Source organism: Ictidomys tridecemlineatus, chromosome 1, assembly GCF_052094955.1.
Source record: "Ictidomys tridecemlineatus isolate mIctTri1 chromosome 1, mIctTri1.hap1, whole genome shotgun sequence".
In the NCBI taxonomy this organism is placed as follows: domain Eukaryota; kingdom Metazoa; phylum Chordata; class Mammalia; order Rodentia; family Sciuridae; genus Ictidomys; species Ictidomys tridecemlineatus.
The window spans coordinates 151,407,792-151,434,210 of NC_135477.1; the positions used below are offsets into that span (position 1 = coordinate 151,407,792).

The 26,419-nt window shown below is 43.9% G+C and overlaps 2 protein-coding genes and 1 long non-coding RNA gene across 6 annotated transcripts in view; 2 read left to right on the top strand and 1 right to left on the bottom strand.

Moving 5' to 3' along the window:
• Positions 1-6,666, top strand: Nop16 (NOP16 nucleolar protein). 2 transcript variants are annotated; one of them, XM_005333140.5, is made up of 5 exons: positions 1-140; positions 230-338; positions 1,824-1,899; positions 4,275-4,381; positions 6,254-6,666. In XM_005333140.5, the coding sequence occupies exons 1-5, from the start codon at positions 34-36 to the stop codon at positions 6,395-6,397; spliced, it is 543 nt and encodes a 180-aa protein (XP_005333197.1). In that variant the 5' UTR covers positions 1-33; the 3' UTR covers positions 6,398-6,666. The 2 variants fall into 2 exon arrangements, with proteins under 2 accessions (XP_005333197.1, XP_040128742.2); XM_040272808.2 differs by lacking the exon at positions 6,254-6,666 and adding an exon at positions 5,079-6,116.
• Arl10 (ARF like GTPase 10) lies at positions 880-25,782 on the bottom strand. Of its 2 annotated transcripts, none has more exons than XM_078049578.1 (4): positions 25,600-25,782; positions 24,743-24,947; positions 15,842-16,017; positions 880-1,028 (listed from the first exon to the last, which is right to left on the bottom strand). In XM_078049578.1, exons 1-4 carry the CDS (start codon positions 25,780-25,782, stop codon positions 933-935), a joined length of 660 nt encoding a protein of 219 aa, XP_077905704.1. In that variant the 3' UTR covers positions 880-932. The 2 variants fall into 2 exon arrangements, with proteins under 2 accessions (XP_077905704.1, XP_005333196.2); XM_005333139.5 differs by lacking the exon at positions 880-1,028 and adding an exon at positions 10,453-12,790.
• A 65-nt stretch (positions 25,783-25,847) lies between these two features.
• The window catches only part of LOC144377735 (uncharacterized), a 28,609-nt gene continuing 28,037 nt past the window's right edge, over positions 25,848-26,419 (top strand). For both annotated transcript variants that reach the window (XR_013438774.1, XR_013438773.1), the window contains exon 1: positions 25,848-26,076. This is a non-coding gene — a long non-coding RNA (uncharacterized LOC144377735). The remainder of the gene's footprint in view (positions 26,077-26,419) is intronic.

The window sequence follows — 26,419 nt, forward strand, 5'->3', positions numbered from 1 at the left end:
CAGGGGTGAGCTGCTGGTGAGGCGGTCAGCGCAATGCCCAAGGCTAAGGGCAAAACTCGGAGGCAGAAGTTCGGCTATAATGTCAACCGAAAGCGTCTGAATCGGAATGCTCGACGGAAGGCAGCGCCACGGATCGAGTGGTGAGGTGCTCGGGGTTTGGGGAGCAGGGGGACACTGGCAAGGATCGCCCGCGAGGTGATAGAACCGCGAACTCTCTTTTTGCCGGTAGCTCCCACATCCGACATGCCTGGGACCACGCCAAATCCGTGCGGCAGAACCTGGCGGAGATGGGGTTGGCCATGGATCCCAACAAGGCGGTTCCCCTCCGTAAGAAAAAGGTATTGACAAGGCAGCATCCCGGGCCTTGTTTCCTTTTCTTTTTCTCCTTCCTTCCTCCTCTCCTTTCCTTGCTCCCTTTACTCAGTTTTTTATCTCTTTTTTCCTTCTTCCTTCTTCCTCTGCCTTGCTGGGATTCAGAATTTGATGCTCCCTCACGCTTTTCTCCACTTGCCCACAGTTCACTTGGTTATCCTGTACTGACTGTTGTCGAGGGTCCCTTCACCACCTCTCACACACCTCCTCAGCACACGTTTGGACCTGATTTGGAGTTTATTCTTTCTTCCTGCACTCAATATTTTTCCTTGGAAATTAACCTATTTGGGTCCCTTGGCATCTCGAAGGTTATTTTACAGAATTAATGTTTTTCTGTTCTTGACTTTCCTAATAAGGACGCCCCGGAGTTTGAGACTTTATTATTTCCTACACCTTTCCCTAGTCATCCTTGGCCTGAGGTTTCGCTAAGACTAGTTTCTCCTCTGTAAGTCTTTTTCTGGACCATGCCTTCAAACTTTCAAAAATAGCACCCTTCTTCACCCAGCATCTCTTCCCCCCTTTATTTTAATTTATAGCACTTGAGGGGCTGGGGATGTGGCTCAAGCGGTAGCGCGCTCGCCTGGCATGCGTGCGGCCCGGGTTCGATCCTCAGCAGCAGCACCACATACCAACAAAGATGTTGTGTCCGCCAAGAACTAAGAAAAAATAAATAAATGTTAAAATTCTTTCTCTCTCTCTCTCTGTCCCCCTCTCTCACTCTCTCTTTAAAAAAAAAAAAAATAAAAAATAAAAAAAAATTTATAGCACTTGTAAATATATCATAGTATATGCTTATTAACTTATTTGCTTCTCTGTTTATTGTCTGTGTATCTTCCTCCTAACATAATTTCCTTGGTAACAGAATCTCTTGTGTTTTTCTCTGGTGTGCTTAGGATGTCACTTGATAACCTAAGGAATGGGCTTGCTGAATGAATTTGTCCCATGTCTTTAGGCAAATTTCTCTTTAATTCTTTTTTTTTTTTTTAAAGAGAGAGTGAGAGACAGAGAGAGAGAGAGAGAGAGAGAATATTTTAATTCTTCATGCCAGAGGAAAATGACACTTCTGCTTCTTGAACAGTTATGAAGTTATAGCTAAGCACTGTCAGGTAGACGCTCCTCCTCCCATTTTAAATTATAAAGTACTTTCCCTTGCGTTGTTTCAGCTCAGTTGTCATACAACCAAATGAGGAAGGCAAGGAGTACTATACTCATTTTTATAAACAGTCATGTACATAGGCCTTTATGTGATTCTTTGGGAACTGTGGATTTTGGTTCTAGAAATCTTCAGGGCACTGGTTCTTGTTATCTAGTTCTGTTTAGTCTTGGGCATGGATTCTTAGGGATGATATAGTTGTGTTCAGGTGGCAGCATCTTTCTTTGATTCTGATCAAACTTTCCTTGATCAAAGGACCTTCCTTGTCTGCTTGTCTCACAGCCTCTGTTCTCTGCAGGTGAAGGCCATGGGCATGGACATTGACGTGGAGGAGAGGCCTAAGGAGCTTGTGCGGAAGCCCTATGTGCTAAATGGTGGGTATGGGCCTCTAATTCATGGTCCTATACTATCAGAGTTGGAAAGAGTCCTCGGATGTCCTTATTTTAAAGCTGGAGAGACCAAGGTTCAGAGAGGGAAAAGGAGATGGTCTAGGTCTCTGTAAAGTTAGGACTGTGTCCTCCACTGAGACATTTTCAGTCTAATATTGACTAAACTTAAGTGTGTGAGCCACGTGTGGTGGTGCCCACCTGTAATCCCATTAATCCAGGAGGCTGAGTTAGGAGTATCACAAGTTTGGGGCCAGCTGGAGCAACAAGAGGGAGACCTTACCTTAAAATGAAAAAATATAAAGACCTGGGGATGTAGTTCAGTGATAAAGTGTTCCTGGGTTCAGTCCCCAGAACAACCAAAAAAAAGAAAGACAAAAAAGTATGTCAGCTAAAGTCAAAGTGATGTTCAGGGGGATATAGCCAGGTAAATGAGGCTAGAAAAGAAACCAGTAAGTCTCAGGCATGTATTTGGCTTCTCATGAATTTTAGGATGAACTTACTTTTGGAGATTCCACCATTTATTTTATTTAGTTTTTCCAATGGCAAATCAATTTCATGTGTATTAAGACTAAGGACTGTCAGGTAGTATTAAGGCTAAAGAGACTGGATTCCCCACCCCTGGCCACACTAGGGATTGAACCCTGAGCTACAGCCCCTGCCCTTTTCTAATTAATTTCATTTCATTTTAGTTTAAGACAGGGTGTCCTTAAGTTGCTCAGGTTGGCCTGGAACTTGTGATTATCCTGAGTTGCTGGGATCACAGGTGTGTACCACCACACCCAGCTGGAGACTGATACTAAGCCAGGAAAACAGGAATACTCTTTAATATAAAGACTTTTTCATTCATTGATCCTTTCCCTTAACTTCATGGGTTTTCTTGTGCTTTTTTGTAATTTTTTTCAGTGGAAAGGATTGAGCCTCAGCCTGTATTCCTGTCTGTAGCTTGTCTTTGTGGTTCTCATAAGAATTAGTGGACTGTTCAATGTGGGAAAAAAAAAGTACTGCACAGGATTGTGTACCCAAAGCTACATGTATTTATTATAAAAATTTTGGTTTTGATTTTTTTTTTTTTAATTTGTGGCTTTAAAATTACATAAAATTTACCATCTGGCTGGGCTTGGTGGTGCACACCTGTAAGCTCAGTGACTTGGGAGTTGAGGCAGAAGGATCAAGGCCAGCCTCAGCAACTTAGGCCCTAAACAACTTAGTGAGATTCTGTCTCAAAAAATAAAAAGGAGTGGGGATGTTGCTTAGTGGTAAAGCACCCCTGGGTTCAATCCCCCCAATATAAATAAATAAATACATAAATAAATTTACCATCTGAGCTGTTTTTAAGTTCACTGGTGTTATATTCAGTGTTGGGCAACAGATCTCTAGAACTTTGATTTTGCAAAACTCAAACTATACCCCTTAAACTACTCCCTGTTTCTCCCTGCTCCAGTTATAACAAACATAATTTTGACTATAAGCAATATTAGCACCTAACAACTAGATTAGATTTAACATCCTCGTTTCTATGAAGTAGCTATTTTCCTCCCTTCATAGATGAGAAACGGGATGATTTTTGCTTAGTTTTTCTTTTATTGTTGCTAGGCAAGCACTCCCCTGCTGAGTTATATCCTCAGCCTATGCAGTTATTAAAGTGAAACAGTTGTCTCCATAGCTTAGATTTTTTTCCCCTTGCATAGAGAAAGGCCCTCCTAGTCCCTGCAGCTCTTGTTTTCACTTATATAAACCTTTCCATTTCCTGTGTTGGTGTAAGACACCAAGAAAAGATGGTCCTTTTTTTTTTTTTTTAAGAATTTAATCTTGGGGCTGGGGATGTCTCAAGTGGTAGCGTGCTCCCTTAGCATGCGTGAGGCACTGGGTTCGATTCTCAGCACCACATTGAAACAAAATAAAGATATTGTGTTCACCTAAAACTAAAATATAAATATTAAAAAAAAGAATTTAGTTTTTAGTTTATTTAGTTGTTTGTTTGTTGTTTTAATATGGTGCTGAGGGCCTCAGCTCTGCTAAGTAAGTGTTCTACCACTGGGAGCCCTGCTTTCTAGGAAGGCAATGTATCTTCATTTCTCTTAGTCCCAGAACCTGGTACTAAACAGGTAGTTTGGTGCCTTTTAAATCATCTAAGTACTAGAGAGAAGTGATTTGCTTTTTAGGTAGTTGCCATACTCACAGATATTTGTGTCATAGGCAGAGTCTGGGATCCTAGGGCTAAAGAAGATTTCAGCAGTGAATTTGGGAATGGGTTGGTAAAGAAATTCTTGTGGCCTGGGATTGGGTAAGGGGGTATTGGGGGTAGCTCTAACAATGTAGAAGGCAAAGCCTCATTCTGCTCCTGGCTTCTCTTACCCCAGATCTAGAAGCAGAAGCCAGCCTCCCAGAAAAGAAAGGAAACACCCTGTCTCGGGACCTCATTGATTATGTCCGCTACATGGTGGAGAATCATGGAGAGGACTATAAGGTGAGTGGCTCAGGATTTACAGAAAGAACTACTTGAACTGCTTGGGAAGGCATACTGGACTCTTCAGGGCCTTTTCTGCTTGCCTACTGCCTGTTTCCTGAGACTGAGTACAAAGAAGGGGAGGAAAGAGGCTCTAGGAAAGGGATCCCAAATGAACAGAATGATAACAGTAGAGATAGACAGTTGCTTGAGGTTCATATCCCATTCACAAACATGTTGTTTTGCTTCCATGGTGTTTTGTTTGTTTTGGTACTGGGGATTGAACCAAGGGCACTTAACCACTGAGCCACATCCTCAAGCCTTTTTAATTTTTTTATTTAGAGATAGGGTCTCACTAAGTTGCTGAGGCTGGCTTTGAACTTGAGTTCCTTCTGCCTCAGCCTCCTGAGCCTCTGGGATTATAGGCATGTGAGACTGCCTTGGTTTTTTTTTTTTTTTTTTTTTTTTTGGTACTGGGGAGTGAACTCAGGGGCACTCAACCACTGAGCCACATCCCAGCCCTATTTTGTATTTTATTTAGAGACAGGGTCTCTCTGAGTTGCTTAGTGCTTCACCATTGTTGAGGCTGGCCTTGAACTCAGGATTCTCCTGTCTCAGTCTTCCTAGCCGCTGGGATTACAGGTGTGCGCCACCATGCCCAGCTTCGATGTTGTTTTTATTTTTTCATTTATTTATTTATTTATTTTTAAATTTTCAGCGGACACAACTTCTTTGTATGTGGTTCTGAGGATCCAATCCGGGCCGCACGCATGCCAGGCGAGCGCACTATCGCTTGAGCCACATCCTTAGCCCTCGATGTTGTTTTTAAAGAACTGAACAACATAAACTAGTTGCCATTTTAGGTGTGGGAGGGATAAAACCATATATATATATTTTTTTTTTAGAAGAGAGAATTTTTAATATTTATTTTTTCAGTTTTTGGTGGACACAATATCTTTATTTTTATGTGGTGCTGAGGATCGAACCCAGTGCCCCCCGCATGCCAGGCGAGCGCGTTATCTCTTGAGCCACATCCCCAGCCTGGTATATATTTTTGATTTTTTTTTTTTTTAATTGAAAGAGCTGGCTATACTGGACCTCTGCGCTGGTTGTCTATGGGAAAGGAACTATTTAGCGGGCTATAGTTCCTATTTGGCCCACTGAACTCTTGGTTCTACCTGGTCCTTAAAGACATTTGTACCCATTTCCCTAGCCCCATAGTACAGAAGGGTTCCACATATACCATGGTTTTTGAGGTGAGGCATCTGGACCTCAAGGTAGGAAATGGCTTGCTCAATTCAGGCAGAGCCATTGAAGCCAGAATTAGACAAGCAGTCAGTATAGATAGGTAAATCAAGTCAGGTTGATCAAGGAAATCAATTTTGAATGAGTATGGAAAGTTGGAGACTGTCCCCTGAGGGACTGAAATCTTAATTCCTTCAGAGCCCTTCCTCCACCCTTATCAAGAACCTGCCCCTGCTCCAATCTGTTGCTAAGGTAACCTATCCCAGGAATTGCCCCTCCCTACTGGGAGCTATGTGTCCTGGGCTGCTCCATCCTGCCCTTCCCCCTTCAGCCCACCTTTTTCCCACCTTTTGGCCACCACACCAAGCATTCCTGGGCCTAGTCATGTAAGCAGGAAAGAGGGATAAAGGCAAAATACCTCGCTTCTTGGCATACTAGGATACCAGCTATGCCCCCTTCTCCCGAGAGAAGTCTGTTACCCTCTTTTAAATAAACACTGCTTTATATGCTTGCCTCGGTGTGCTTCTCTAATGTTCAAACTTAAAACATGTGAGGGAGCAGAATTCATCATTGATAACCAGCGGTATCACTATGATTGAAAACTTTGCCTGTCTAGCTTTCTTCAAGTAGCCCTCCTCTCTTCTTTAGGCCATGGCTCGGGATGAGAAGAATTACTATCAAGATACCCCCAAACAAATTCGGAATAAGATCAACGTCTATAAACGTTTTTACCCAGCAGAGTGGCAAACTTTCATCGATTCTTTGCAGAAGAATAAAATGGAGGTTGAGTGACTGGTTTATACCTGTTTGAGGCTGAGGCTTTTCCGGAACCAGTGAAGCTGGAGCCAGGGTTTAAGGCAGAGAGAGAGTGTGTGGCTTTAGATGAGATTGGCTAATTCTGTGGAATCAGGTTACATTCCTCCTCCTCTGGGAAAGGAACTGTCTCTGAGACTCCAATTTATATTCCTTTAGGAGCTCTCAGAAATGCCAGAACTTGTTTTCAGAGTGGGTACTTTATTTAAGTATGTCTGTACATAATAAAATATTTTACTTTGTTGCTAGTTTTATATTTCCCAATCCCAAGTCCTAGGGCTGCCTCAGAGAAAACCAACCCTAATAGTGCAGAGATCATCTTGCCCAACAAGCAAATGCCACATGCACATGCCTTATAGGTAGTCTCCTTCCTTTTTTTGGGGGGGGGGGCGTACTGGGGATCAAACCCAGGGACTTGTGCATCAAAGCAAGCACTCTACCAAACTGAGCTATGTCCCCAGCCTCTCCTTCCTTTTCTTGATTGCTCTCTGCCTTTGTTTCCTGTGCAGCAGTTCAGTTTACCCTCCCATAGAAGCTCACTGCTTGGAAGGGAGCCTGCCTTGCTATTCTAATCCCACCCCTGAGCCAGCTATGGCTTCTCTGCCAGAGGTTAAGGAGCCAACTCCTAGTCTGCCTGCCAAGTGATCTACCTTTCTACTTTAAACTGCTTGTTGTCTTTGGCCTGAAGTGAACCCCAGGCCCCAAACCTGCCTCTGGGACTATGGTGGACTGCTTGCTGTATACCGCTCTATTGTGAGCAGTGCATTGGACTGTACATTTTGTGGTCCTCCTTGAGCCAGGCCTACCTGAATGCAGTGACATGTGAGGCAGGGCATGGGGTGGGTATTTCCTTAAGTCCTAATACTTAATCTGCTACTTAGGCCTTATTATTAAGGTTTCTCCTAGAAGAACCCATAATGTGTCTTCACTGCTCTTCAAAGTAGGGGCTTGACTTGTGTGCTGTGGTACACTCCAGTAATCCCAGCAATTCTGGAGGCTGATGCAGAAAGATCTGAGGTTCAAGGCCATCTTCAGCAACTTAGCAAGATGCTGTCTCAAAATTTTAAAAGGGGGTGGGAGGGATATAGCTCAGGGGTAGAATACCCCTGGGTTTAATCCCCAGGACTAAAAAAGAAAAAAGGCTTGGTGTGTTTACATTTCATTGCTTTTGAGAAATCCTGTGAGGTGCGAGCTTTTATCTTCATCTTACAGATAAAGGAAACAGGCTGGAGAGATGTTAAAGTGAGACTTGAAGTCAAATCTCCTAGGCTTTCTGTAGCCCACCTATCCCACAATATCAAGGTGGGTTGGAAGAGTCCGAGAACACCCTCTTTTGGACTCGGCCTTAGATTTCATCAGTTACTGGCCATTATGAGCATTGAGAGCGGTTTTTAGGATCTTGTCTAGCAGAGCTCCTGAGGGCCTATTTGGCTTCATAACTTCCTCTGTCTATAGAATTCCAAATTCTAGCATTTGACCAGGCTATCCCCTTGCCTTGTTTTTTCATCCAGTTCAGGTGCCAACTTTAGGAAGCCTTCCCTACCACTAGCCCTTGCCCCTAGGCTGGGTGTACCCTGTAGTTGCCACCCCCAGACTTCCTATAACAATACATGTTTATTTTTTTGTGCTAGGGATCAAAACCAGGGCCTAAGCACCTGAGCCCCATATCTACCTATTTTTCTTTTTTGTTTTGGTACTGGGGATTGAACCCAAGGGTCCTTTACCATTGAGCTATATCCCCAGTCCTTTTATTTTTTTGAGAGGGGTCTTACTAAGTTGCCAAGGCTTACCTTTAACTTGTGATCCAACTGCCTCATGCTCCCAAATTGATGGGATTACAAGCATGTGCCACTAAGCCCAGCAATCATTTTTCTTTACTTGGCATCCCTTGCTAGATAAGCTTGAGGGCAGGGATCTTGCCTGGGAATCCATAGGGTGGGCCAACGCAGATGCTGGCAAGAATGCTCTTGTGGAATCTCATGTCTGCGTAGCTCTGGTCTTCCTTCTGACCCTGAGTGTGGAGGCCATTAGAACACTTCTTGCTGCCATTTCTACCCTTTAACTCTGGTTAAAACCCCTCAGATCTTTCCCCAGAGGCAATGAGTTAGGCCAAAGCTGATGTTCTTACCTACCTGCTCCCTACCCCCACGGGCGGTACTGTCCCACACAGGGTACTAGGAAGTGTTCTGGGCTCACCCTCCACAGCTGCCCTTTATTGGGACTGTAAGCACTCAGCACATACTACTCAAAGTAAGAATTCAAATGAACTGCATCGGAGTTTTGGCTTTTTTTTTTTTTAACACAAATAGCTGCTAAAATTCCAGTATACACAGTTTGTCCTTGATAGCCCTTTGCATATGGGTTTGTGGGGCACAGGCCAAAATAGCAAGGCCCCTCTACTTCCAAATCTTTTGACAGAAATCCTCACCTTGTCCCTTGGTGGGCCCATTTTCCAGAGGTAACAGATGAGGAAAAGTTGAAATCCCCATTTCATAGCTACTAAGAAGAACTTAGTGTTCAAAATTACCACCTCTGAGGCTGTGTGAGGGGAGGACAGTCTGTTCAGAATACCTCAGACCCAAGGTCTGGGACAGTTGTTACATGAGAAGAGACACCTAACATGGTCCTGCTGCTAGTTCAAATGCTGGCTATTCTTAACCAGCGTAAGAATAATGAATTGTGGGGCTGGGGATGTGGCTCAAGCGGTAGCGCACTTGCCTGGCATGTGTGCAGCCCGGGTTTGATCCTCAGCACCACATACAAAGATGTTGTGTCTGCCGAAAACTAAAAAATAAATATTAAAAATTCTCTCTTTCTATCTCTCTCTCTCTAAAAATAAATAAATAAATAAGAATAATGAATTGTTTTTTTAGAGGTAAGTGGAAATATTTTTTGGAGAATACGTTTCATTCAGGCTGGGAGACAAGTGTCAGATTTCCATCAGCACCCTCCCCACAGAAGACCATGAGGCTGTGATGGACTGACATTTCCTCCCTGTCCTCACAGCCAGGTATCAAGTTAGCACAATCTTAAAACCTATAGTTCCGGGCACCAAGAGTTTCTGGACATAGCCTCTTGGAATGGGAAACTAGTCCCAGGAACCTCAAGAACCCTCTCATCCTGACCATACAAATGTCCATGATATGGGCCAATGTGGCCTCTCTAGAAAGTATGGCCACAGGTCACAAAATGGAAAACCAAGAGGCCATAGTTCCGTTTAAATAGCTTAAGAACAAAGGCCCCACCGGGGTAAAACATTTGCCTAGCATGTATAAAGCCGTAGGTTTGATCCCTAACACCTCCCAAAACAACCCAGGCTGCTAAGGCCAGGTGAATGATCCTGGCACAGGTGCAACAGGTGAGCAGATCCCAGAGACATCGCTTCATTCTGGTTTGTATCTTCCCTCGGGCTGACCTTGTTAGAATGTGAGTGCATCCCAGACATTTAATTTGGTGTTTCTAAGCTCATCTAAGTTGGCAACTGTGGGGCTGGGGCACTGGGAGGAATACAGTGTCACCCAGGCTAGACTGGGGAACATACTTTGAGATGAGAAGCTGTAAGTAACTGGCTGATTTGCAAGAGCCAGATGTTCTCAGCTCCTGGGTCCCAGAAAGTACTATTCAGAAGTAGCTGAGTGCCAGGTATGGTGGTGTACACTGTAATTACAGCAACGTGGGAGCTGAGGCAAAAGGACTGCACGTTTGAGACCAGCCTCAGCACCTTGTCTCAAAAATAAAAAGGACTGGATTATAGGTTAGTGGTAAAGACCTCTCTGTTCAATCCCTAGTACCCCCCCCCAAAAAAAAAAAATCCAAACCCAACAACAAAAAATCTCCACAAGGCCAGGCAGGGAGGGAAAAGAATGTGCTAGCAGCCCCACCATGTGAGTGTACCAGCACCCAGAGGCCACTGGAATTCCTATATGCTGTATAAGGATGGAGTGGTGATGCTACTCTAGCTCCTCAATGTGCCACTGATGCCTGAGGTTCTGAGAATGGTCTTTATAAAAGCAGCTCAAGTAGATATATATATATATATATATAGTAGAATTGTTTATTCTTCAAGTTCATCTCCCCTTATTGAGGACTTTAAAAATTGTACTACATAATGATATTCATTAGACAAAGGCAGATCTTAATTAGGAAAAAAAGGATCCCTCTCAACAATCAATGCTGGTTCCGAAGGCAACCTTTAAGCCCTGGAGAACAAGGTGAAGTTTATAGAACAAAGACACAGTTTTTCACCCTTCCAATGACAAGATGAAAAACTGCTAGCAAAATTTCAAAGGCTACTCTAAAACCCAAGTCATTCCTTAAATATTTAATACAAAAGCAGAAAAATCCCTTCTTACCGTGGAAGATGAATTGGCATATCAAAGAACAGTGATTCCATTCTGTTATTTCCACAGTCCAAGGGCACAGTGGGCCACATTCTCATAGATCACACTTATTTCTGGACTTAAAAGCTTCCCACACACTGCCCCTCCACAGTGCCCTTCCTGACCATATTATTGTACTGAAGCATGCTGGTACATGTCAAATGAAACAAAGGCACACACTCTGTTCTCAATTAGAAAGCAAATTGAGTGGGATATCACCTTAAAAAAATAAGTCGGTTTGCAGTTGTTGATTATTCAGTGGCCCCTGACAGACAACAGGCTCCTTCTTTTGCCTGTACAAACAAGAACTGTTGATGTGAAGACAGTCCTTAAATTGGCTGATCACTGTTCACAGAATTATGGAATGTGCACTGGAGATAATTCCAGAATTTCAGTCCAACTTTGCTTTTGTTGGGGAGTAAATGGTCCAGGAAGGCTGAGTGATATGCCCAAGGCCACCTTGTTGGCTGGTCTGCTATTCCTGTCTTATAGATTCACATGATGAATTTTTTTCATCTTTTTACCTGGATTTACAGAAATTTCCTCTCCCAGAGTCACTTTTATCTATCCAGAAGGGGTTTGTGTTCCTTCAACATACTGAGCCAAGGGGATGAGTTTAAGTTCATGTGAATCAATGTAAAATATGATATCAATTTCAGTATCAAAGGCAGGAGGAGGTCTGGCTACAGCTTTGTCTCCATTGTCATCTGTAGGTTATTTCAATATCATCATGATTCCAGCTATTTTCTTCAATGTTCCAAATTTTCTATGACAATCACCTGGGGTTGTGATTACAGCACCTAGAAACAGAACCTAGAACTTTGGCCTGTTCCTTTGATAAATACATAAATAAATAAATAAAACACAGTTCCGATGCTGACTCCCAACTCCAGTCAACAGTCTCATTCCCAGGGACTCAGGCTTATGTAAACATGAGCATTGGCACAGTTAGTACAAGAGCAGCAGCTTGTCTCCAGATCAGGGGGAAACCCAGCCTTAACCCTTTCTGTCTGGTGGGTGAACTGTACTTATTCTGTAGTCAAGAGAAGCTGGCAATCCAGGCCTTAAAAGCAGGGAGGTGTTGAGAAGGTCCTTGCTTGGGTCTCCAGGTTCATCCTAGCACTTCACATCTCCATGGTTGGCAGTTAGAACAAAACATGGAAATCACCTCCCTTTAAAATGATGGCCTAGGGACCAGAGAGGCAGAGACTACACAAGGCCACAGACGAATTAGGCAGAGCAGGGGCTTGCTAAGTTGCCCAGGCTGGCCATGAACTTGCAATCCTCCTGCCTCAGTCTCCTGAGTCACTAGGATTACAGGTATGTGCCATTGAGCTTGGCTGGCAGAGCAGGGCCTGAAGGACAATGCAGAGCTAAAAGCAAGGGCTCACTCTATACCACACAGAACCTGCTCGGATATGAAGGGCATGGTCACCAGGAGGGACAGTCTAGACTGGGAGACCTGGAGGTGCCAGGAGTATTTGTGACACCTGCACTGGTTCTTTCAACCACTGAGACCTTCAAGGAGGGGAGGACTGAGCCCAGTAAGCATCTCACTGTGCAGGTAACAGAAAGGAATGCTGGATCCACACTCCAGCCTAGAATAAGCAAGAAACTACCCTCTCCCACCTCCCTGTTTCAGCCTCATGGCTACCTCACCAGGAAGGTGTATGCACAGGACTTGACCTTGCTCTTGAGAGGGCAAGGAGGGGAGAAGGGAAGTGTCATGTGGGTCCTGCCCCAGGCCCAGGCTGGTGATGAAGAAGCAGGAGGCAGGGAACTGTGGTCCCTGGCTGGGCAATGAGCAGGTGGCTCCAGCCTAGGAGAGAAGCTCCAAGAGCAGTTTCCAAATATGCACGGTGCCAGGATTTTCAAAGCCAGGTCCAGCAGGGGCAATGCTGGCTGCCAAGAGGAAAACTTCCCGTTGGCTGTCGACGGCCTGCAAGCCCAGCTCCTGCTGCAGCTCCACCATACTCATGGCCTCGCTCAGGTCCTAGGGTAGACACAGAAACCAGTTAGGACACAGCTGACAGTGGTTCCCAACACTGCCACTCTTGTTATCCTGTCATCCATGAAATCAATTACTCTTTGGCTACTCCCGGGAACATCAGGGCCCAAGTTTCCAGGAGCCACCTCTGGGTACCTTGTAATAAACTCAGAGTTCTTGATGAGCGTAGTGGTGCACCTGTGATTCTAGCAATTTGGGAGGCTGACATAGGAGGACCCAAATTCAAGGCCAGCTCAGGAACTTAGGCCATGTGTCAAAATAAAAGACTGAGGATGGGTTGGGGATGTTTATCTCAGTGGTAGGGTACTTGCCTAGCATAGCGAGGCTCTGGGTTTAATCCCCAGTACTATAAAACAAAAGAAATGAACAAACAAACAAAAAACAGGGATGTGGCTGTAGCTTAGTGGCAAAATGCCATGGGTTTAATCTCTAGTACCAAACAAAACAAAAAACTCTCTCCCTCATCCCTGACATACTTTTGTACCACCTGACTTACTTTTCATTGCACGATCAGCAACTACAGTAAGAAACAGAACACTTCGGGCTGGGGTTGTGGCTCAGTGGTAGAGTACTTGCCTCGAATGTTGAGGCACTAGGTTCAATTCTCAGCACCACATAAAAATTAAAGGTCCATCAACAACTAAAGTGAATAAAATAAATAATAATAATAAAAAAAAAACAGAACACTTCCTATGTGTCAGCCATCATGACAGGTGCTTATACACCTAGACTAATTCCCACAGTGTGCACTTAACTGATGAGGAAATTGGTACAGGGAGGTGAAGTCTTTTAGCCCAAGTAACAGTAATAAATTGCAGAGACAGGTTCCAAACTCAAGTTGGTTTGATGACCAAGTTTTGACCCTTATAGAAATCCTGGCTCAGTTTCCTGTACTGAATGGTAGAGTTCATATAGAGGGTTACTTCCAGACAATACCCTAAAAATTAGCTGAAAGAAAGAACATACTCACAGCATGGTTGCTGATGATATATTTTAATTTCAACCATGGCCCAAGATTAAAAGGATTCTCTTGTACCAATTCATAGAATGCTGGGACCTTTGGTTTTAACTCCTGTAGGTTTAAAGCTGCTATATAAAGTAACCAAACATTATATTAAAAAACCTACTATAGGGCTGGGGATGTGGCTCAAGCGGTAGGGCGCTTGCCTGGCATGCGTGCGGCCTGGGATTGATCCTCAGCACCACATACAAAAATGTTGTGTACACTGAAAAACCAAAAAAAAAAAAAAAAAAACCAAACAAACAAAAACTTACTATAGGGGCTGGGGTATTGTGTCCAACTACAACTAAAAAAATGTTAAAAAAAAAAAACTACTATAAATTAATCATTGACTCCCATAGGTGTAAAATTGCTGTTAGTTATAAATAAGATGAAGATATAATTCATTGTCTAAGCCAGGGTACTTCAGAGGCTAGGAACTATTAATAGTCACACCAGAGTAACAGACATAGATGGGGAACGCCTGATGCAGACCTGGCCATATAGTCACCACTATTGTTTATTTATTTATTTGCAGTACTGGGGATTGAACCTAGGGTCTTGTGCATGCTATGCAAGTGCTCTGCCATTGAGCTACATGTCTAGTCATGGTCACTGTGTTTATAAATAGTTGTCAATAGGTAGGGGGAATCTAAGGTCAAAGACATAGAGCTTCTCTCCAGTTCAGTTAGAATCATATTCCACAGGACAGGGGATATAGCTCAATGGTAGAGTGCTTGTAGCATGCTTGGAGCCCTGGGTTCCATCACTATTACCACCAAAATCCAAACAAAAAAACATCCCACATTTCTGAGACACACAGGCACAGGCCATAGGGAGTATGACAGGGTTCTTGACTGCAGAGCTTCCAGGTATCAAGGATTGCACCTAAGGTCTATGATGTTGAAGTTTGGTGGACCCCAGGTAGCCCTCTGTTATGGTTAAAAGCATTGAGGAAGACCTGAGTTTGAGTCTTGGCTTTGCTAAAGTTGTAACTTCAGGCATTGAGGGATGACAGCAGGGCCCATCATGGGTTGGTTTTTTTTTTTTTTTTTTTTTTTTTGTTGTTTTTGGTACTGGAGATTAAACTCAGGGACACTTGATCACTGAGCCACATCTCTAGCCATATTTTGTATTGTATTTAGAGACACGGTCTCACTGAGTTGCTTAGCACCTGGCTTTTGCTGAGGTTGGCTTTGAACTTGCAATCCTCCTGCTTCAGCCTCCTGAGCAGCTAGGATTATAGGTGTGCGCCTCTGTGCCCAGCCCATCATGAATTTTTACAGTAATGAAGTGAGATCATGGTTGTTAGATGCCTGGAACACTATGAGCACATAATAAATGTTGTTATTATTATTTAATCCATTCTATTTCTTGTCACTTTAGCTCTCTGGTCTATAACCAGAAGTTGAAAGGGCAGAACAGAGTGAAAAAGGTAAAAGTTTTGTTTTTTTTTTTTTTCTCCCTAGCATTGGGCATGAAACCCAGGGTGCTCTACTACTGATCTACATCCCAGACATTTTTATTTTTTAATTTTGAGACAGGGTCTCCCTAAGTTGCTCAGGCTGGCCTTGAACTTGCAGTGTTCTTGCCTCAGCCTCCTGAATTGCTCAGATTTCAGGTATGCACCATCATACTCAGGTAAACGTACAGATTTTGGATCAGATATCAATTCTACTACTCTTACCCCAATTCCACTAATACAAACTTTGGGGGATAACAAACTCTCTGAGACTATCCCATACCTTGTAGGGTCAACAGAAGCCCAATATGAAATGTCCCTCAAAACCATACCTGGTACATAGTGTGTACTTAGTAATTATTTTTCTTATGTCTCCAGGGTGACAGAGGATAGGGAGGCAAAGAGGAGTGAAGACAGAGGTAGGGATGAGGAAAGAGGATAGGTAGAAGAGTCGGGGGACAGTATCTCAGCTAAGTCCTCTAAGCACAGACCCAAATCCTTCTATAGTGCTCCCTGCCCTTCCCAAGCATGTGAGAAGTTCAACTGGCTTTAGCCAGCCTCCCATGGCCCTTACCTGCTTATTGGCAACCACAACGACAGGCAGGTCAGGGTCTTTGTCCAGCAGTTTATGCAGTTCTTGCCGGGCCCAGGGCAACCGTAGCCGGTCAGCTGAGTCCACCATGAAGACCAGCACATCCACCTCATTCACAAACTCCTTCCAGTAGAAGCGTAGGTTCTGGCTGCCACCGACTGAGAAGAGGCCAGGGGCCACATCAGAGCCTTCCTGGGGCCTGGTTCTCTGCCTACAGCAACCCCACCCCAATTCCAGCTTCCCAAGGCTCCACCATCCAGGGACAGTGAAAGGACCACAGAGTTCAAAACTAATCAGACCTGAGTTTGGCTCTAGCTCCAACAGCCAGGTCTCTTAGGGGATGTAGCTATTTTTGAGCATCAGTACCTTCCTCACTGAAGTTATCAGAGTTGCACTAAAACCCAAAGGTACCATATGCAATGCACCTTTAGGAGTGGCACATAGGTGCTCTGCAATTACCATTTCCTAGCTTTCTCCCAGGTTAGTGATGGCTGTGATGAGAAGCCAGGAGTCCCAATGCCTATAATAGACAGGATTTCTGCCCTGCCTATTCACAGCCATTCCTAGTCAGTTTCTCCCTGTTCTCATGTCATCTTGTTCTCTTCTCTTGGAAATACCATACTCTATCCTACCAACACATGGTTGTCCACATAGTGTCTCCACCTTCCTGATCCTCTCTGCCTCTCTGCTCTGTACCCATGGTCACCTGCATCCCAGTATTTCTGGTTTTGATACTTGTACTCTAAGCTCTCAGAGTTAGAGGTACTTACCTCTGGATCCCCCCAAAGCCTCAGCACAATGCCTGGCACATAGCAGGCACTCATCAAGTATTTACTGAGTGCTTACTAGGTGCCAAGCACTGATCTGGGTGCTGGGGATACAGAGGTAACCAAAGCAGGCAGGGGCCCTGCTCTCAAGGAGCTCCCTCTCTAACCAGGATGGACCAGGTGATAATACACATTCCAAAAAGGCACGAGATAAAACAGAACAAGGGAAAGTGGTTGGGGGCAGGGATGGTCTTGTATTAGGTGGTCTGTGAAGGAAGTGGCACGTGAACTGAGTCTGGGAGAATAAGGAGCTAGTCAAAAGAAAAGGCAGAGAAAAGCATCACAGGCAGAGGGAAGCTTGACATGCTTGAGTACATTGTGGCTGAGGCACCACCAGAAGGAGAGAGGAAGACAGCATGACAGGTGAGGTTGGTCAGTGGTGGGCTGCACAGGGCCATTAAGGCCACAGGGAGTCCCTTAGGCAATTTAAACAAGACTGACATCTGACATGGGTTTCTGAAAGACACCTCTGACACTGAGGACATAAATGGAAGCAAGAAGAGCAATGAGGATAAAAAGCCACCTTTTGGAAATTAAGGGCAACTTCCTGATAACTGTTTCTCTGCATCCTATATGTCCTTATATTGAGAATAGAGGCTGAAGGCCAGCCTCCCCTGGCCTGATGGGTCCAGGGAACCCAAGATTGATATGTTTCTGATTAACATAGCCTAGCTCTTTTGTCCCACTCTGCCTTCACTTACAAAAACTTTCTGCACCCCCCTAAGGCCCCCATGGATAGGAATTTGAGACATGAAGTTTTCCTCTATCCTCCTCAAAGCTGGCTTGGAATAAACCTATTTCCTAGCCAGTGTGCCTCCTGAGTTTCTAGTGGAGCAAGGAGCTATAAAACCATTCCCTCAGGCCATACTTGTGGCAAGCCGTACTGGGGAAAGGATCCTGCCCTTGAGCAGCATGGTTCAAACGCCCAGCCATCTCCAAGGAGAAGGGGGCTTCTCTGCTCATGGCTAACTGAACCTACAGGTGAAATCTGGAGGAAAACCCTTCCCCACCCCACATCTTTCTGCTGTATCATCAGCTACCTAAAAATGATTTGTTGGTGAGGGGAAAAGTCTATTTGGGAACTGAGTCCTGCTGGCTGGGTATCACATCATGGTGCACACTGAGAATTTTATCTCAGTCATTTGAAGCTTTGGGTCTTGAGTGGTTAATTTAGCAATACAGGATGTTATCAGGTAAATTCTCTCTACCATCTGGAACTTGATTTCAGAGTACAAATGGATGAGGTAAAATTCATAGGTAAAAAATCCAGTAATTCTGTTGGTTTGTTTGGAGAGCTCCTCTGGGTTTGGTTTTGGTTTGGAAAAAAAGATGATAGCATGGCCTATATATCTGAAAGTGCATGCTGATTTAATGCTTGTTAAATTGAAAGTTGGCTTAAGAGGCTAAACTCTGGTGGAAATAGCAACAGATTTATCTGCATAAGATAGGGAATTCCATTTTCCCAAGCATGATTCTTGCTTTAGTCATCAGCCTTTAGGAGCCTCTATCAACAAGATGGATAAAACTTATCCACAATGACTTTATTTTGAACTCATGTTTTTCCCCTCTGGAAATTTTTTTTTTTAAATTTTGTGTATTTAAATTATGTCTTTTGGGGGCTGTGTCTATGGCTCAGGGGTAAAGTGCTCGCCTAGTTCGTGTGAGGCCCTGGGTTCAATCCTCAGCACCACATAAAAATTAATTAATTAATTAATTAAGGTATTGTGCCCAACTACAACTAAAAAATAAACATTGTAAAAAAATTTGATTTTCTCTAATAAGAAACTGGTTATTCAAGGTTTGTTGGTCTGAAACTTTGATGTAAAATTTCTACCTGACCTCAAATGACAATGCAAATTTAAGATTTATAGACTGCTTAAGGTTACATCATAGCCTTAATAGTCTGATATATCTAGCAAATAAATCTAAGCTTTGAAATTTTGTGTGTACCTATGTTTATATGCTTATCTATCGTTTGTTTGCCTGGCAACAAGTTGACTTATAGATAAATAAGCACATAATTTGTTATTTTTTTCTTTAGTTGTTGATGGACCTTTATTTTATTCATTTATTTATATGCAGTGCTGAGAATTGAACTCAGTGCCACACACATGCAAGCACTCTACCACAACCACAGCACTCTCTTTTTTTTTTTAAGAGAGAGAGAGAGAGAATTTTAATATTTATTTTTTAGTTTTTTGGCAGACACAACTTCTTTGTTTGTATGTGGTGCTGAGGCTCGAACCCGGGCCGCACGCATGCCAGGCGAGCGGGCTACCGCTTGAGCCACATCCCCAGCCCCAGCACATAATTTGAAATCTGTCATCCAAATGCCTTTTGATTCACATGACTTTAGTAAATCTATGACAAAAAGATTTGAATGTTGATAATAAGGATATTTTTACAATTTGGTGGCACATTTGAATGTTGATAATAAGGATATTTTTACAATTTGGTGGCACATTTTTTTCTGGCCTACTAAACTGATTTGGATATTAAGAAGATATTAAAGATATAATGTTCAATGCTTCCTATGTCCATGGGTAATCTCAAAATAGCTGTTAAAATGAGTAAATTAGATAAATATATAGGAAAGACATTTGTAAATGTTCAGTGCTTTATAAAAACATTCTTTGTTTTGTATAAACGCCAATAAACAAAGGCTTTTCCACATAGAATTGATGGTCACCAGATATGATTATTTATGTGACCTAATGCCAACAGTCTATGATAAAAACTGAAAAGGCTTACCTGCTTCTTTGTAATAGATGAGCTACTACTATTTTCCAAACTATTCTTTGCTTAGATTTAAAATGTAGCTGTGGTACTAGGATTGAACCCAGGGGAGCTCTCCAAATGAGCTACATTCCTAACCTTTTTTATTTTGAGACAGTCTCACTAAGTTGCTAAGGCTGTCCTTAAACTTGTAACTCTCCTGCCTCAGCCTCCTGAGAAACTGGGAATACAGGCATGCACCACTGCACACCATTTAAAGATGTAGTTTTTAAAATGGTTTTATTTTTATAAGAAAACCTTAATTCAGAGCTAGAAATCTTAGGCTTTCACCACTCAAATACCTTGTGTTTTCTTTCTTTCTTTCTTTTTAGTGGTACTGGGAATTGGATCCAGGGGCATTCTACCACTGAGCTATATCCCTAGACCTTTTTTATTTTGAGACAGGGTCTCAATATATTGCCAAGGCTGGCTTCCTCCCTCAGTCTCCTGGGTTTCTGGGATTACAGGCATGCTCTACTAGTATTTTATTTATTTATTTATGGTACTAGGGAATAAACCCAGGGGTGCTCTTCCACTGAGCTACATCCCCAGTCCTTTTTATTTTGAGACAGGGTCTTGCTAAGTTGTTAAGGACCATAACTTGTATTTCTCTTACTTCAGCCTTCCAAGTTGCTAGGATTACAGATGTGCACCACTGTGCCCAGCTATATTATTTTAAATATGTTTTATTTTCTCCATTTTCAAGTATCTAAGGACATAAGATAAGAATGAATTTTGTTCTTTTGAGTCAGAATTTTACCTCGGAATATTTATTTTCAGGTTTGATGTATGTCTCTTTTATCAATAACTTTCTAAATAATGGTTAGATTTAAATGACTATTTCTCCAAAGCAATGTGAAGTTGATGAGGGCTTGTAGGCCATTAGATAGTATCAGAGGTCAGAGCAAACCTATTTTGTAACAAGTTAGCATATGTGATATAGAAATTCTGAAAAAGAAATGCAGAAAATATTTTTCACCATTTCACCATTCTGGTTTGCTTGATTAATGTTTAAATTCTAGAGGAACTTAGGATTTCTTATATTGATCTGCTCTTAACAAAGTTTAGAAAAAAACTGACTTAAAGATTTTGTTTCATCAAGACAATTTCCTGTTTTCTGCTTTTGTTATTATTTATTTCGTGATCAAACCTGGGCCTTGTGTATGGTAGGAAAGCAGACTACAACTGAGCAATATCCACAGCCCTTTGTTAGTTTTTTTTTTTGTGGTACTGAGGATTGAATTCAGGCCCTTGTGCATGTGAGGCAAGCACTCTACCAAGTGAGCTATATCCTAAGCCCCCTTTGTTAGGTTTCGATTGCTTAAAATAAGATTAAGTCCTATAAGAATCAGGATTTATTCAAATTTTCATTTGATCTAAAGTCTCTTTTTGGTTTATAACTGGTTAAATGAATATTATTTTTATGATGATGTGATTTATTGATACTCTCTCTAATCTGCATCTGGATATTATGTTATAAATCATGATTGTTGTCTTAACATACTGTAGGGGTAACTAAATTGTTTTGTGAAATTAACTTAAGCCCACTAAGTAATAATACCTTATGTACTGCTTGCAGTCATTTTATTTTATTTTATTTTTTAAAGAGAGAGTGAGAGTGAGAGAGAGAGAATTTTAATATTTATTTTTTAGTTATCGGCGGACACAACATCTTTGTTTTGTATGTGGTGCTGAGGATCGAACCCGGGCCTCACGCATGCAAGGCAAGCGTGCTACTCCTTGAGCCACATCCCCAGCTCTTGCAGTCATTTTAAATAACATGAACTGGAGTTCTATAGTTGATAAGGGGCAATCCTGCTTTATTCATCCTTTATCTTGAGACAAATTTAAGGTTGAAGATTTTGATACAGGATAAGACTAGCTGTTTTAAGAGTTTTCTCAAGTGTATTGTTTGCATTATAACTTAGTTTACAAAATACATGTAAGTGTATTTAGGTAGGTTGCTTTTTTGTGTGTGATGCTGGGGATCAAATTTAGGGCATCATACATGAAAAGGCAGACACTCTATCACTGAGCTACATCCCCAGCCCTAAATGTTTTGTTGTTATTTGTTTATCTATCTATCTATTTATTTATTTATAGCACTGGGGACTGAACCAGGGGTACCACTGAGCTATACCCCTAGTCCTTTTTATTTTGAAACAGGTTTTCATTAAAGTGTTGAGTCTGGCCTTGAACCCACAATCCTCCTTCCTCAGCCTCCCAAATTGCAGGGATTACAGGCATGTGCCACCACACCCAGTTATATATATATATATCCTTTTTCTTTCTTTCTTTTTTTTTTTTGATACTGGGTATTGAACTCAAGGGCACTTGGCCACTGAGCCACATGCCCAGCCTTATTTTATATTTTATTTAGACACAGGGTTTCACTGAGTTGCTTAGCATCTTGCTTTTGTTGAGGCTGGCTTTGTCTCAGCCTCCCAAACTGCTAGGATTACAGGTGTGTGCCACTGTGCCTGGCTGTATGTTCTTTTTTTTCCCAAATATTATATTTTTTAGTTTTAGGTGGACACAATATCTTTATTTTATTTTTATGTAGTGCTGAGAATCGAACCCTCACGCATGCTAGGCGAGCGTGCTACCACTTGAGCCACATTCCCAGCCCTGGCTGTATGTTCTTAATTGATGGATTGATATTAATTCTCATAGACTGTGCTCAAGGTTTTATGGATCTATGGAATATACCTAAATTCTGAAGATGTTATGTAAATGTTAAACTTTCTACCCAGATGGTGATCAATCCAGATTTACCTAAGAAGGACTCCAGATATCAGGCATTCTTTAGGGCACATCTGACGGGACTATTTTTACAACCAAGTTGGTTTTCTTTGATTAGATAAAATTGAAACAACTATGCTGGACACAGTATGCACATACCTATAGTCCCAGCAACTTGGGACTACAAATCCTGCTGAGGCAGGGGAACCACAAGTTCAGGGCCATCCTCAAAAATTTAGTGAGACCTTGTCTCAAAATAATAAAATGTAGCTCAACCCTTAGGTTCAACTTCTAGTACCAAAAAACAAAAACAAACAAACAAACAACAACAAAAAAACTATTAGTTCAAATCCATAGTACAGACTGGATTGCTTTGTTCTTATTGATATTTTGTTTTTTCTGCTCTAAGAGCTAATCTTTGCTTGGAAAATAATCTATAATATCTTCACGGGGAGGACGGACTGGACACTATAACCACATGTAGTCATTTGTCAAGTGCTTGCCTAGCATGTACAATGCCCTGGGTTTGATACCCAGCACCATAAAAAGGAACAAATAAATAAAAAGAAAATTAAGGGCAACATTCTGGCAACTTTTTCTGTATCCCATATTTCCTTATACTGAGTCAAGGGTGCAGGCTGCCTCTCTGTCAGGGAACCCAGGACTGACATGTTTCTGATTAACCTAGCTAAACCTAATTAGTGTAGTTCAATCTACATATGTTAATTTCCTACCTTTTGCCCCATTCTGCCTTCTCTCTTCTAGTAAAAGACCCTGAGCTGCCTCCCCTACCAGCCCCAACCACCAAGATGCAGATTTGGGACAGGAAGGTCTTCTCTACCTTCCTCAAAACTGGCTTTGAATAAGCCCATTTCCTTACCAGAATACCTCCCAAGTTTTAAGCAGAGCAATGAATGGTAAAGTCATTCCCTTTGATAACAAGGAGGCTATTGTAGTACTGACAAGAGAGAGGACAGGGACTTGGACCAGGAAGCAACAGAGGAGATGGGAGGTGGACAATACAGAATATATCAGAGGATACAGCTGACAGAACTGTCTAATAAACTGGGCGCTGGAGGTGGGGAAGGGATTAGTCATCAAAGTGTTGAATTCATTCATTTAGTCACCAATTATGCCCAAAGGGCCCATTCTCTCTTGGGCTTCAGAATAGGCATTATAAGGGGTCTCAATGAAGGGACTGAGAGAGAAAAGTCCCAGGCCTTTCAGAATCGGGAGATCTAAGTTTGAATCCAGGCTGAAGGTCTCCAGTGAGCTTGGACTGTTATATATCAGACCCTCAGAAAGCATGAAAAACCCTTTTCCTTCTGGCAGAGCTGGGGGAAAAGTGATATTGTCTCTGCTGACAAATAAGCCTCAAGTGCATAGCCCCCACTTAAGCTGTGTCCCTGGCACATGAGAAGGAGTCTGAGAAGGTTTGGTGTAAGGACCAGAATCCTGGGTAAATGTTTGCTACAAGCAGGAAGAAGAGACACAGTTAAGCCAATCCAATAGGCAAGTATCTGAAACCAAAGGAACGAGGCCCACTCAGGCCTCATTCAAAGTCTGATTCTAACTCCTAGTACTTAAATGTACCCAGTCTTTATGACCTGAGTCAGGTGGCTATCAGGAAGTCCCTAGTCCTGCCCAGTGAGACTAAGGCTGGATATAAGTGATTAAATATTGCTACTGACTCAATCCTCTCTGCCATTCTCTCCTAAAATCTCAAGAAGCCTAGGAATTAAGACAGGGGTTCCTCAAGAACCTCTCTGATCACTCACTTTATATGCTCTGCTAGCTACCAACATGGGGATGAGCCCTTGTGGATAAAGATGAAACAGATCAATAGGTGTACAAAGTGCATAGGCTTATTCAGGAGCATAGGCTACAGCAGAAAGGGAGGGCAAAGGAGTTCTTAATCTAAGAATCAGGGAAGGCTTCAAACTCATATGTTTAAAGTCTGATGTCAAATAGCAGTTTATCAAGAGAAGAAGGGCTTTTCAGACTGAGGGAACAGTGCATGCAAAAGACAAGATAAGAAAGAAACCACAAAGTGCCCTTCAGAAACAAACAATGTAGCACAGTGTTTAATAGCCAGAGCCAGAAACTGCATTAGAACACTGAAAAGCAGGATGACCTTGGCTAAATGACTGAACTTGTTTGATGCAGGTAGTAACTGATTATAATTTAGGGAACTGTTGGGAAGATTTTATTAAGTAATTCTTATGAAGTACTTGGCATATGAACCCTTAGCTGTTAGTTTCTCAGTGTTAAGATATGTGCACTTCACTAGTACTGAGAGGCAGGTGACCGTATTAGAGATGACCCATCATGAAGTATCTGAAATGCCAGTATATGGAGTTTGAACTGTATTCTTGTGCCTCTGGGAGGGGGGTGGGAAGAATTTCATACAGGGGAGTGTCCTGCTTATACATGCATTCTTGGCTCCCGGTCCCTCTAAAGAATTCAGGCTTAGGTCCAGCACCAGTGATGATGAGGAGATGGAATGCGGGGGGGGGGGGGGCGGTTTGTCTCTGCTCACTTTCTAGCAGGTCCACCTCGAAGTCCTTGGTAGGTAGCCTCACGGAGTTGAAGCCCCAGGTGGGGATGTGGCCTTCCAGCGGTGGCTTCCCTGACAGCACACGTAGGAACGTGCTCTTCCCAGAGCCATCCAGTCCCAGCACCAGCACCTCGCGTTGCTCTAACTCTTCCAGCGCTGGCTCCTCCTCCTCCTCCTCGTCCTCGGGCTGCGGGACAGAGGTCGGGCTTCGGCTGACAACTTCCTGCTTCACCCTAGGTTAGACCAAAGGCACCATCCCCGCCCTCCTCCGGTCCAGGGACAGGCAGGTGTGGTCTGAAGGAGTGGCGCTAGAGCTGCTTTTGGAGTCCTCAATTCCCCCGCTACTCTGAACGATCTCGGGCACATTCCTTTCCCTCGCGGAGCCTCAGTTTACGCAGACTACAGGCCCCGGCCCCGGCCCCAGCTCCAGCCCCTTAAGGTCTGCAGAGTCGGGGGATGGACCAGCTGCCTGCCTCCGGAGGGGCTGAGGATTCTCCCAGCATCCCCCTTGGCTGCGTGCCGCGCGCACTACGCAGGCGCCGGCCGGCCGGACGCAGTTGGGCCGCACCTACTCTCCGGGGCCACACCCTGACGACCGGAAGTCGAGTCCCACAGCGTCGCACGACGGCGCCACACACACCCAAACTTGCTCGCGTCTACCTGGTTTCCAGGACCCCAGGACTGCCTGCCTGGTGTCCATCCGCGGTGCTGCGGCCAAGCCCCAGAGAGCGCTTCTGGCGCTCTTACGGCTGGGCCGCAGACACACCCCTCGGCCACACGTGCAGAGGTGCAGACCCCGGCCCGCCCCGCCCCTCAGCAGAACCCGGCCCAGCACTCACGTCCCACTCGTCCCACTGGGGTAGGCGGGCGGGCTCTGCGCCCCACCAGGCCTCGCCCCGGTCCCAACGCCTCTCCCGTCCACTGCCGAAGTAGGTTTTCCAGAGGATGAAGAGCACGGAGCCGAGCACCGCCGCGGCACCGCCCAAGGCCAGCACCAAGGGGCCCAGCTGGCGCGGCGCCATCGGGCCAGGCGAGGGGAGCAGGTGCAGGCTGCAAAGGCGGAGCCAGCCCGCCCTCCTGCCTGCCTGCCGAAGATGGCCCCGCTGCGACTGCCGGCCGCGCCCACCCACCCAACCCCATCTCCGCACTACAAACCCCACAATGCACCGCCGCTGTCGCGACAGGCTGCCCGGGACCTGGCGGCCCGGGTTGGGGGCGCGGGCCGGCGAGCGGAGACTTAAGGCTCTCTCTGCCAGGTGGTGTGCGGAGCGCCAGGGGAGGATGGGACTCGGAAGTATTTCCCTAGCAATTACCGGGTACTTTCTTGGCTCACGGATTTTCTGTTATTTCCTTTTCTGTTGGGGAGGGGGGCGCGTGGGCGTGCGGGTACGGGGGATTGAACTCAGGGGTGCAACCACTGAGCCACATCCCTAGTCCTATTTTGTGTTCTATTAGAAACAGGGTCTCACTAGGTTGCTTAGCGCCTCGCCTTGGTGAAGCTGGCTTTGAACTCGTGTTCCTGCTGTCTCTGCCTCCCGAGCCTGGCTCTCTGTTACTACTTAACAAAAGTAACTGAGACCCAGGAGTTAAGTAACCTTCCCTAATTTGCACTGTAGTACATTGGTGTAGCCTGAATTTAAACCCAAGCGATCTACCTTC

What these genes read in the sequence shown, in the direction of transcription:
- Arl10 (XM_005333139.5), bottom strand. Translation starts at nt 25,782, where the DNA reads ATGGCGCCGCGCCAGCTGGGCCCCTTGGTGCTGGCCTTGGGCGGTGCC. An exon ending in CCCAGTGGGACGAGTGGGAC is followed by an intron (nt 24,948 to 25,599) that starts GTGAGTGCTGGG and finishes TCTGTCCCGCAG; the next exon opens with CCCGAGGACGAGGAGGAGGA. An exon ending in CGAGGTGGACCTGCTAGAAA is followed by an intron (nt 16,018 to 24,742) that starts GTGAGCAGAGAC and finishes GCCTCTTCTCAG; the next exon opens with TCGGTGGCAGCCAGAACCTA.
- Nop16 (XM_005333140.5), top strand. Translation starts at nt 34, where the DNA reads ATGCCCAAGGCTAAGGGCAAAACTCGGAGGCAGAAGTTCGGCTATAAT. An exon ending in GCAGCGCCACGGATCGAGTG is followed by an intron (nt 141 to 229) that starts GTGAGGTGCTCG and finishes TTTTGCCGGTAG; the next exon opens with CTCCCACATCCGACATGCCT. An exon ending in ATCATGGAGAGGACTATAAG is followed by an intron (nt 4,382 to 6,253) that starts GTGAGTGGCTCA and finishes TCTCTTCTTTAG; the next exon opens with GCCATGGCTCGGGATGAGAA.